General features: G+C 35.2%; 1 protein-coding gene across 1 annotated transcript in view; it reads left to right on the top strand.

Moving 5' to 3' along the window:
* CNTNAP2 (contactin associated protein 2) overlaps nucleotides 1–12,642 on the top strand; it is a 2,098,245-nt gene that overhangs the window by 1,067,347 nt on the left and 1,018,256 nt on the right. The window contains exon 10 of the mRNA XM_032643309.1: nucleotides 12,130–12,279. Coding sequence (XP_032499200.1) covers nucleotides 12,130–12,279 — 150 coding nt within the window. The remainder of the gene's footprint in view (nucleotides 1–12,129; nucleotides 12,280–12,642) is intronic.

Below are 12,642 nucleotides of genomic sequence, written 5' to 3'. Positions count from 1 at the left end.
GCCTATCTTTTTCCTCCCATTTCTCAATCCTTCCCCCTTAATCTCTATACTCAAACCACTGTAGTCATCTTAGGGCCTGGTACTTCAGTACACCAAGCGTGTCTCCCTTCAGGGCGTTTGCATCAAATTATCACATGACTGGCCTCCTCTTATCCTTTAGGTTTCAGATTCACTGTCACCTCCTCAGAGAGTTCTCCCTTGTCAATTAGTCTTATCCCATGAATCTCTCTATCACAACATCTGTTTTATTTCTGTTATAACATTTATCACCATCTGAAATTGTACCTATTAACCTATTCATTATTTGTTTACTGTCTGTCTCTGCACATAAGAATATAAGCTCCAAGAGGGCAAGACCTTTTCTTCTTCACCATTATATCCTGGTGCCTAAAACTGCCAATTACATGGTAGCAAATCAATAAATGAGTTCAGAATAAAACTCTAGAAGAGCTTAGGCTAGTGGAGGTAAATTTCCATGTTATTCTCCTTAGATTCTGAAAGGTTAAACTGAAAGGACAAGGCTGCCAAATCTCAGCACAAATCAGAAGTTAGCAGATAGTGATCATCACTTGCTGCTTCCTTTTGTACTTGTTCACCTTCAGTCATAGCATCACAGCAATCTGAATGGTTTGCAGTTACGATAAAAACTAGAGTAAAGGACATCAAATACTAAGTGTAATGTCTCTTGGTGTAATGAATCTTTTTTCCTTTATTATACTTTATTAGTTTTCCAAATTTTCTTCAATAAGTTTTATCTTAAAGATGAAAAAAATTATAAAAGTTCTCTGCTTATGATCTGAAATCCATTTAAGCTACCACTGCTTCATATGCCTTTATCTGCCCTATGTAGACACATCACAAAATATGATGTCTTCCTTTTGTAGAATTTTGAAAGTTATTTTCTTTATATATACATGTAGTTGTCTTTGTATATGTACAGCAAAAATGATAATGATAAAATAAAAACTGCTACTAACTATTGATAGTATAAGGTGGCTCCTATATAACTCATGGATTATTTATAACAAATTTCTGACATAGTATTATGTTTTCTGTAAGTGAAGAAACCAGGTTGCAGAGAGGTTTAATAACTTGCTCACAGGAAAATAGCTAGATTTTGCTAGAGCAGAGATTATTTCAGACTAATTTCTGTATCTCCAGTGCTAACATAGTGCCTGGGAAATAGTAGGTACTCAACATGTATTTATACATGAATGGAGGAGTGTGGTTGGCATTTGAATCCAGGTATGAATGACACCCAGACACTTAACTGCTATACCACACTGTATCTTTGGGTTTATCTATATGTGTACATTAATCAGAAGTCCTATGAATTAAAATCTTCTTTTAAATTAGCAACAGCTTCTTATTTAATGCAATTATATTACATTTTATATTCAAGACAGGATAAAACACTGGAATGAAGGAATGTAAATGCCAAAATTGGTACATGAACTAGACTCCTAGATTGATAAGATGTATTGAAGATGATATTCACATAATCATATTACTACTAAAGATACTTGCTTTGGAAGATTGTCTCAAGAAAACGGTCATCATTAAAATGGTCATAAATCTTTGAATGAGATTTTGAAGTATAATGATCTTTGGCTTTTGACTGGGAATCAGTAATGGTTGAAACAATTTTTAGAGGTTTCTACTTGAAAATTTAGTCTTGGAGTAGTTGTTTTAAGTTTTTTAACTTCCTGAAATATTGATATCCAAAAGTTAAACATACAGAGTCTCATTGGGTTTCCCCTGTTTAGTAGCAAATAATGGTATGTTCTATATTGGGTTTCTCATTGTTTGATAATGCAATAAACAAAGTATAAAGTGGGCATTGGATAAAATTTAGATGAATTTTAAAATGAATATCATTCCTTTTATCTGATTTTAAATGTTTATATATTTTTGAGGTAAAAATTACAAAATACATTTGGTTTTCATTATTCGTCATAGTTATATTATGCATAGTCATTGCAAACACTCAATTAGTGAATACTGAACCATTGTTCCTACAAGAAATATAGGGTTAGGTTCCTGAGACCTGTGGTCACAACATTTGCATCAATACATAACCTTGTTTTTGTATTTGCATCAATACAAACCTTGATTTATGTATTTCTGTTTAAAGTTACCTTGTTTAATGCATATGATTGATTCATTAACATTGAACTCACAACCAACAGCATTATAACTTATACCTGAAAGAAGTTTATCTAATGTACACATTTCCTCTTTGTAAGGCACATCACAGCCTTCTTGCACTTAGGAACACTAAACAGCATTTCAGCACTACATTTGGGGAGCACTTTAAATGGCAAAATTGACAAAAAGCACAAAAATGCAAAAAAACATGGCAATAAGTATACAGTGAAAAGAACACTTGATTTCAGGATAAGAGCTGAAACAAGAAGGCAAAGAGATGCCTTATTTGACCTCAGTTGGGAACTTGTGAGTCGAACGACTCCAGTTTTTCACCAGTCTGTTCATGCGTGAGTCTGTGAATGTCCAGAATGCACCACAGTATTGATTTTGGGTTAGAAATAAATTTTAGCAATAAGGTGAATACACAAGTACTGAATCCACGAATGAGAATCAACTCTGTGAAACGCACAGATCTTAAGAGCACAATTCAGTGGATTTTGATAAATACATACACTTATGCAACCAACACTCCAGTCGAAATATAGAACATTTCATTACCTCAGAAAGTTTCCTTGTGCCTCTTACAGTCCATGCCCGTGTGCACCCTCCCCCACATAGGGAACTCATGTCCTGATTTCTATCACCATAGACTGGTTCTGCCTGTTCTAAAATTTCCTATAAAAGGATTCGTTCAGTATATTATTTTTTTGTGTCTACATTCTTTCATGCAAAACAGTGATGTCCAAACCACTAGTTCATTCTTCTTTATTACTTAGCAACATTTTCTTGTTTGAGTACACACTGTATGGTTATACAGTTATTTCCAATTTAGTCCCATTATGAGTAAAGCTGCTGAAACATTCCTGTACAAATATTTTTGCAACGTGCATTTTGATTTTGGGGGGAAAATAGCTAGCAGGGAAATTGTTGGGACATAGGATTAATATATGTTTAACTTTATTTAAAAACTATCAGAATTTTCCAAAGGGACTGTACAATTTTGCATCCCACCAGCAATGTATGAGAGTTCACATTGATCCAGGTTCTAGTTAGTCCTTTTAATTTTTAGCCACTGAAGTGGTGTAAAATTGTATGTCATTGTGGCTTTAATTTCCCTGATGACTAGCAATGTCAAGAAATGTTTCACGTGGCTATGGGTATTTAATTTACCTTTATTTGTGGTATGACTTTTGCCCATTTTTGTCTTCCAGTTATTGACTTACAAGAGCTTTTAGTGTATTTCAGTATGCTCCATGTTCAGATATATATGTTGCAAATATTTTCTTCTAGTCTCTGTCTTGCCTTGAATTTTCTTAATATGTCTAATGATGAGTGGAAATTTTTAATTTTGATGAAGCCCAATTTATCAAGTGATTTTGATGTCCTCTAGGACAGCAGTTACCAACATTTTTGGCACCAAGGACCGGTTTCATGGAAGACAATTTTTCCACGGACTGGGGTGGGGTGGGGGTGGGGGCGGGGCATGGGAGGGATGGTTCAGGCGGTAATGCGAGCAATGGGGAGTGGTAGATGAAGCTTTGCTTGTTCGTCTGCCACTTACCTTCTGCGTTGCAGCCCTGTTTCTAACAGGCCGCGGACCAGTACCAGTCCTGGCCTGGGGGTTGGGGACCCCTGCTCTAGGAAATCTCTGTTAACCCCAAAGTCCTAAAGATACTCTATGTTATCTTTCAGAAGCTTTATACTTAGGTTTTTATTTTGGGGTCTAAAATTCATCTAGAATTAATTTTTGTGTGTTGAGTAAAGGAGAAATTGAGATACATTTTTCCCTTTATTTATCCAGTTGTTCCAGCACCAGTTTTTGGACAAAACAAAACAAACAAAGAAACCAACACAAAATCACCTTTTCTTTCCCCATAGAATTGCCTTAGAGCCTTTGCCAGAAAACAATGGATCACATATGTTTGGGTCCGGTTCTGATTTCTTTATGGAATACTATAACTTTATAACAAGTCTTCAAATCAGATGATAAGTCCTCTACTTGTGTTCTTCTTTTTGATAATTTTGAATATTTAAGCTTTTAAAAATTCCTTATAAATTTTAGAATCTTCTATTTTTATTTCTACAAAGACTAGTGTTGAGATTCTGACTAGGATTGCATCGTATATATCTGTTTATTTAAAAGTTTAATTTCCCAGCAATGATTTGGAAATTTCGGTGTGAAACTTTTAAAGCTCCCCAAATGACTCTAAGGTGCAGACAACGTAATAAAATCTATTAATCTGGGCTCTTTCTTTCTCAAAAGATTCTGAGTGCATGAAAGGAAAGAATTCATCCCATCTCTAAGATTCTACATATTAAATTAGTGATGGAGTCATATCTAGCAACACACAAAAAATGTCATGCAGTAGGCCCTCCCCAATGTGTATTTCTAACTTAAAGCTTCCATTCAAGTTCTTTCAGAGCAAAGACATTCCAAAGTGACATCTGTCTATACCAATACAGAGGAGCATTTGACAATTTCTTCAACTTAAAAAATAAAAGTATTTTGTGCCTACCCAAGTATCGTATTACATGTTTTCTCTGATTGCAGTTGACCATATTTATATGGTTTGGATTGATGTGTAAAAGTGAGTGAGATTAAATTGGATTGATTTCCTTATGGGAATTATAAAGATAATATAAATAATGGTATGTGGCATATCTACATAGAGAGGTATTTTTTCTTATTGCATAAATAGGTAACTGATAACTTATGAGATATATTAGTAACACCTCAGAGAATACTGTAACCACCTAAAGACGGATTTTATAGTCTCTGAGAGTTTTCTCTCAGGATTAAATGTTGAGCAAAAGACTGAAAACTCTAGTCACTGTAATTTTATTGAAGCATTTTCAAACAGATGTTACATCTTGGTTTGTGACTATATTTTAAATACTTTCTTTTTTTCAACATTCATTAAACCAGTCTTCTTTTGTCTCTAATAAGAGAAACATCTGTTTCTTCTTGTTCAATCAAAGCAACCACCTCAAGAGTCTTACTTTAAAACTAGTACCATTAGAAAGTCAGCCTGGATAGAATATGCTTCATTAACATTTTACATTTGTATACAAAACAAGTTTCTCTAGAAGTTATAAGTTAGATGCTAGAGAAAATATTGTAAAACAGTTTCGATATTTTATGAAAGAATTAAAGCCAGAAACTGGAATATGGCTTCAAAGATGTTGGTTTTAGGTTAAAAAGTCTCTTTGTAAAAATGTCAGTTTCCTTTTGTAATGTACAATTGAAAAGTTTTTATAATTATGAATTAATGAATAACTGGAGGTATCTATCATAAAGTAAATTCAAATAATCTTTAAGTATAAAAGTACATCAAAATTGTTGAATAATGTATATTTTTAAAAAAAAAATACTTTGGAAAATGCGTACTACAGTTTATATCAGTCTCCTCAAAATTAGTCATCAGGCGAAGTCCTTGCTTGGAATTGGATTTGATTTTTGGAAATATTCCACAGACATTCAGAACCACACCTATTGAATAATCTAGTTGAAAACAAAACACATTTTGGGGAGGTGAAAGTACATCTGTGACTATGATGGAATAAGACCTATTTTATTGTATAGCTCAAAGTTGGCTTTAGAAATTGTTGGCCCTGATATTAACAAGAGATATATATTTAGCTACCTTCCCAAATTCCTCAAGACTTCTCTTGTACTATAAAATTCATATGAGGAGGTGGGTATTTATTCATAAAGAAAACCAATGTTTATTCATTTCATAATAGTTAATACTTATAGAATTAACGTACAACAACCCAAGTTGGTATTTAGAGAGCTAGTCTTACTCACTGAATATGAAACAATAGCTAATATCTATTGAGAGTGAACTTAGTGCCAGGCACTGCTCTAAGTGACAATGTATATACTTAATTCTCAAAACTCTATGAAGTAGATACTGTTATTATTCCCATTTAATAGAGAAGGAAACTGAGGCCTAAAGAGGTTAACTTGCTGAAGGCCCGGCTATTAGGTGAGCAGAAATGAGATTTATATCCATCTGACTTTAGAGTCTATGCTCTAGATCCTTATACTGTTCTGCCTCTCAGAGGGTGAGTCTGTAAGTCAGACACCCCTGGCTTCTAATCTACCTCTGTCTCTTACGGAGCATGTTACACGTCAACCCGAATAAAATATGACCCCAAATGGAAGGCAATCCTCCATTTTCCCAATGAGATAATTAAGAGTACCTTTTGACTTAACTTACATATATAAACTTTTAGGGCTGTGGGTGAAAATGTCTCTAATATTTAATTACTATTTTTAAAATTACATAAATAATGTAGAAAGTTCTTTTTTTTTTTTTTTTTTTTTTTTTTTTTTTTTTTTTTTGCGGTATGCGGGCCTCTCAGTTGTGGCCTCTGCCGTTGTGGAGCACAGGCTCCGGACGCGCAGGCTCAGTGGCCATGGCTCATGGGCCCAGCCGCTCCGCGGCATGTGGGATCTTCCCAGACCGGGGCACGAAGCCGTGTCCCCTGCATCGGCAGGCGGACTCTCAACCACTGTGCCACCAGGGAAGCCCAGAAAGTTCATTTTTCACTCTCACTTTTTGGAAATAATTTTGTTCAAATTTCTTCACATGCAGCGTTAACATCAGTGTCTTTGTCATAACTTTGTGAGTCATCTAACACATTTTTGTAGAACAAATCATCTTCAGCTCTAAATTATTTGAATACAGAATTTTTTCCCACATCTAATGCTGTCACTGGCCATGTTTTTCTAAGTTTCAAGTGCCCATTAGCATAATGGTAGGACACTTTTTTCAGTTGTCTCATATGTATATATTCATGATCTCCACGTTGTTGAGTTATTCTATTGCTGTTTTGTTTAGAAGGCTTATTTATAACTACACCAATATTTGTAATTGCAATGCAATAACCCCCAAAGAAAAAGTACTACGTTTAAGTCTCTGCTTTTTTCTTTGTAAAATGGGACTTAACAGCCTTCTTTGTTTTTTGACCTAATGGTATAGATACAGATATGCTGTTTCCTAGCTGCTAGGCACTGTTCTAATGCTATGCAAACCCTAATTCATCTACTCCTTAAAACCAGTCTACAAAGTGGATACTATTTGATTTTAGAGAGGAGAAGCCTGAGGCACAAGGAGGTTAAGTAAATTGTCCAGGTTGGCAAGGGCCAGAGCAAACACAGGCAACCTGGCTCCTGGGTCAGTCCTCTTAGCTGCCACACTATTTTCCTGCCCTTCTGCCATCTTGATGCTCATTATTGAGAAAAGGCAATAGATTGACACATACAGAGTTAGGTAGTGCCAGGCACATACCAGGCTCTTAGGAAATGTTAGCCGTATGAGACGTGGGTCTCTTTTTTAAGTATCAGTAACTAGCATCCTTATTTGGTCTGGTCCTGGGTCACTCTCCAGCCACCAAGACCCCACAGTGTCTGGGATTATGGGTCCCTGGTGAGTCTCTCTATTTCCTGGGACATTTATTGCTCCAGAATATTGAGTGAAGGGAGACCATCTCTTTAATAGCAAATGAGATGTGATGCCTTAATCCTATTTGGTGATGTGTTCTTTGTTGTTTACAACTCACAAATTTCTAATAAAACTTGGGATGATGATACATTTTTTTCTTAATACTGTATTGGTATTGTAAATGTATATCGTATGATCAACTGCATGGTTCTGAGTGAATTTTATAGAATTCCAAAAGCTCTTAAATTTCGTTAATGTTCTGTTTCATATGAATTAAAAATTACTAAAGAATATTGTTAATTTTTTAAAATGCCTCAAAGAGGCTATTCCATATAGTTTCTCTGAAGCAAAACTAATTCTGTACTACTTCCCAAGTGGCAGGTGGCCCAGGAAATGGTAAAGGCAAAACTCAGTAGTCGGTGTTTCATACAAAGTTGTTCAGGTCTCCCTTGCACTGAAGGGAAGGGACACAAGAGGAGGGAAATTATGCTGAAACTATGGCATCTTTTTTTTCGCATGATAAAGTTTAATGGCTGTGTTCTGAGTGGGAAGAACTACTGTTTGAATGCAAAAGGCCTAGATCAGGATCTCAACTCTACAAACTGACAAATGATAGCATGTTAAAGATCATTGATTGATCCACTCATAATAAAATGAAAGGAGTGAATACGGAGTTCTCTTTGCTGAGTTTCACAAAGTATGGAGATGATTTAAATGAATGCTCCTGGGCTTACTTTAATATGCCTTAGGGAAATAATGCTAGAATTTGCTTAATTTCCATTCAAATTACAATTTTAGGGGAAAAACATCAATGTAAGAAACTACTAAAAGACATGTAGTAGTGGGATCTTACATTACAACAAAAATCTGATGACGCAAGTGCTGAAAGTTGGCAGATGAAACCGGATAGGTGTCTCAGTTTATTTACAACCCTGATGCTGTATGAGACAAGGGTACTCCAGAAACTCCCTCTGGATGTGGTGGCAGATGGAAGTGTGTGTGTGTGTGTGTGTGTGTGTGTGTGTGGTATAAGAGAACTCTGATCACAGATGCACAGTCTATATTACCATGTTTCATTGTTGTTGGTTTTTCTTTGTTTGCTGTTTATAAGAACTCAGCCTCCAGAACTAGATATAGCTGAGTTCCCGTTCTCAGTTCTGACATTTACCACATACGGGATGCCTAAACGTTATTAGATTCAGTTCTCTCACCTATTTATTGGGGATAGTAATTCAAAAAAATCTTCTTCTGTGAAATATTGTTTGGAACTGTTAATGTTAATCGTCAAGAGGTATGCCTCAGCAATCTATGATAGGAATGGGCCCCGAATATATGAAGTTCATTCTTCAGTGGGGCAAGGATGACCTAATTTCTCAAAAGAAAAGATGTCACTTCTTAAAATTTTTCTTTATCCACATGTTATTAAAAAACCCTCTTGATGATTAGCATTAACAGTTCAAAGTAATAATTGGAATTAAAATGAATAGAAATCACACCTTAAGCTCAGATGCAGCAGTGGCTGCTATCAACAAGGCTGCTTTTATATGAGGTCCAATTTCTTTAGTAATTAAGTTTCTTGAAAAAAATAAAGTAACCTTTTTACTTTAATCTGATGGAAGAATAGACCTTTTGTCATGAACAATTAAGCTGATGATTTTCCCTTTAAAAATTAACTTTATGATGAAGAAGTTTTCATTAGAATTTTTACGAAGGCTTTCTGGTCTACCAGTTAGAACAGAAAGCCCTGTTACTTGAAGACAGCTTATAAGTGACTTCCTCTGAATGTGTGACTATTTAGGATTAAACATTTGTAACATTACTGTCCTTGGGACCCATGCCCCAAAACTGCATTTCAAAGCAGGGTTCATCACGTTGTAAAGGCAAAAATAACAACCAAAATCAAAACCATACACTTCTATGGCTAATTAACACTAACCCCAGTTTTATAATTTAACAGAATATGTTCTGGTGACGGTACAGTCTTCATGAATCAGTTTTGTGGGAGAACCCACTACTGGAGAAGGAATTGTTTCAGTAAACACTACTACTTGTCTGACAGCTAACTGACTTTACTTTTAGAATAAGACTGTATGTTTACATAGTAATTTCAGTACAAAAAATATGTATTTGTATGTATTACACATTTCATAATTTGAAAATTATTTAGTATTAATTACTTTAGAGCTGTTTTCCTCCATTGAAATAAAATGTGCTCAATAAATGTTACTAAGTTAAAAATTGAAAATCCTGAAAAAAACACCTGAGGGATGATTATTTGTAACGATATTTACTAGTACAGTGTTAGTTAATACTACATATATGTGACTATCTTCAAGCCCCAAGAAGCCTTACTTTTTTTCTTTAAAATGGTGTTTCTGTTTAATAATGTAAACCAATCACTAGATTATGCTTTTCCTGTAAAGGACAACGTAGTAAATAGTATAGGCTTTGTGGGCCATACAGTTTCTGTAGCAACTGTTTTTGACTCTGTAGAACAGACAATGTATGAACAAATGAGTTTGACTGTATTCCAGTAAATTTTATGTGGACACTACATTTGAATTTTATATAATTTTCACATGTAATTTAATATTGCTATTATTTTAATTTATTTTTCAACCATTTAAAATGTGAGATTTATTTTTAGCTCTCAGGCTGCACGGAAACAGACGGCAGCAAGCAGTATTTAGCCTATAAGCTGTGGTTTGCAGACCTCTGATCAGAAGCTTGGAAGCCATCATTCGTGCTTCACTGATTTTCTCTCATTCCATTTTTGGATAGCTTTTCATGCTAGGCTTCTCTTGTGAGGCTGAACTGTACCTTCAATAACTCCTACCTGTAGATTCTAGATTAAGCCATCTGGAGTAGTCTAGAACAAAATAGTTTCCCTTTCCATAGGCCTTTATAAGGTGAAAGAAAGTCACTTTGACTCACTTAGATTTCTGTCTCTCTTAGTGTTCCTTAAACTCTTTCAAGATACGTTTGTTTGAAGGCTGTTCTCCTCTCTTTACTCCTTAATTTTCTAATTATTATTTGAAAAATGAACACAAACTAAACAGAAACTTAATGTTATTTTCTGTCTAATGGATAACTAAATAGATTTTCTAGTTCTGAAGACCTTTGTACTAGGCAAGAGTGGAATGTGATTGTTAGGGAGTTGTTGATTTATTTTGTTTATGTTTATCTGTTTAAATATAACCTAATTCATTATAAAGATATCTTATTTGTAAATGATCAGATAATCCTGGTATCATTTCCCATACCTATTAGTGGTGAATTAGCACAAATAACTGCTGTAGGGAAGGAAAACTTTTCCTTTCTTCCCCTCTAGGTTCTTTGGCTAATCTTGACATCAGACAGATTGCCAGGAGGAAAACAAATATAATTTATTATTATTATTATATATATTTTTTGTGGTACGCGGGTCTCTCACTGTTGTGGCTTCTCCCGTTGCGGAGCACAGGCTCCGGTTGCACAGGCTCAGCGGCCATGGCTCACGGGCCCAGCCGCTCCGCGGCATGTGGGATCTTCCCAGACTGGGGCACGAACCCGTGTCCCCTGCATCCGCAGGCAGACTCCCAACCACTGTGCCACCAGGGAAGCCCAAAACAAATATAATTTTGTACGTATGGGACCTCTCCAAAATATGAGACTCAAAAAGTGACCAATGTAGGGCAGATTTTATACCTTTTATCTGAAGAAAAAGATTAATTTTGTAAAGAATTAACAGGACAAAGAAGTTTTGGGGTAACTTTGGTAACCCAGAGTTTTGGGTTTGGGGTAGTAGATTAACGAATTAGTAACATGGTTTGTTTATACAGCCTTCTTGGCCCTAACTTCCCTCTCTCTAGTGATAAGGAAGCCTTGTACCCTCCTGGTACAGGGAGGGTACCTTTCAAATGAGAGATTTGTTTCCTGCTTTCAGAGGGACAAAGGAGGGTCAGAGTATCCTTACTGCACTTGCTGTTTCTTAAGTAACTTTAATTCAAAATAATCAGTATGCTGAAATAGCATATGTTGGGGTGGCATATTCTTCTCCCCTTCACTGCACATACTCACACATTTATTCTTTAGTCCTTTATTTCTATTAGCTATACTTGCCAGATGTGGCTATTGAGAGGCAATGACAGTACAAAAAATAGTTTTTAAAAACAGAGAGTGACATGAGATAAAATTACAAATCCTTTTTCTCATCTGAGAGTGAAGTCTAGTAAAGCTAACTAGAAAATAAGTTATTAAAATAATTCATCATCATCTACCAAACAACTTAATTCACTCCATTTTCTCATGTACCCCGATGGCACATTATGTCCCTACTTGATTGGGTTATGTTATGCCGTATTTGGTCTGGCGGAGGATAGAACTACTTATAATATTAAAGAAGATGAGATATTAATTGTAGCCACACTGAGTTTTCCTAGATGAAAATATATTAATTTTTACTTATAAAACTCTGACTGTTGTTATTAAAAATTATTTTAAACTGAATCATCTTAAGAAAAGAAATGGCCTTTTCTCTTGTATCTAACAGGTTCTGGGTTGAATGACGGCCAGTGGCATGAAGTCCGTTTCCTAGCTAAGGAGAATTTTGTTATTCTCACTATCGATGGAGATGAAGCCTCAGCAGTCCGAACTAACAGTCCTCTTCAAGTTAAAACTGGCCAGAAGTACTTTTTTGGAGGTAAGACTACCATTTTTTTAATTGGTTAACTAATACATTGCTAAAAATGGAGTTTCAATAAAGTTTGAAGTATTTATATTGATTCAGTGGACTCAGTAGATCTCAGGAAAAAAGCAAACGAACTCTGTAACCTCATTGAACTAAAAGGAGCATCAAATTTATTGTTTCTTCATGATAAAGTGTTAATATGATGTCACCATATTCTTCTAGTCCAATTCAAATATTCTAAGTATAAAGCGTGAGATTCTGAATCCATTCATTCTCATAACACTATTCTTAAGAATCATGTCCTTGGATTATACATTGGTCATCTCTTGCTGTGTAACTAATTACCCCAAACCTTAGTGGCTTAAAAGAACAAAC

This window comes from Phocoena sinus, chromosome 9 (genome assembly GCF_008692025.1).
Source record: "Phocoena sinus isolate mPhoSin1 chromosome 9, mPhoSin1.pri, whole genome shotgun sequence".
Taxonomy (NCBI): Eukaryota; Metazoa; Chordata; class Mammalia; order Artiodactyla; family Phocoenidae; genus Phocoena; species Phocoena sinus.
The sequence above is the reverse complement of the archived record's forward strand: the minus strand, read 5'-3'. Positions and strand labels throughout refer to the sequence as shown.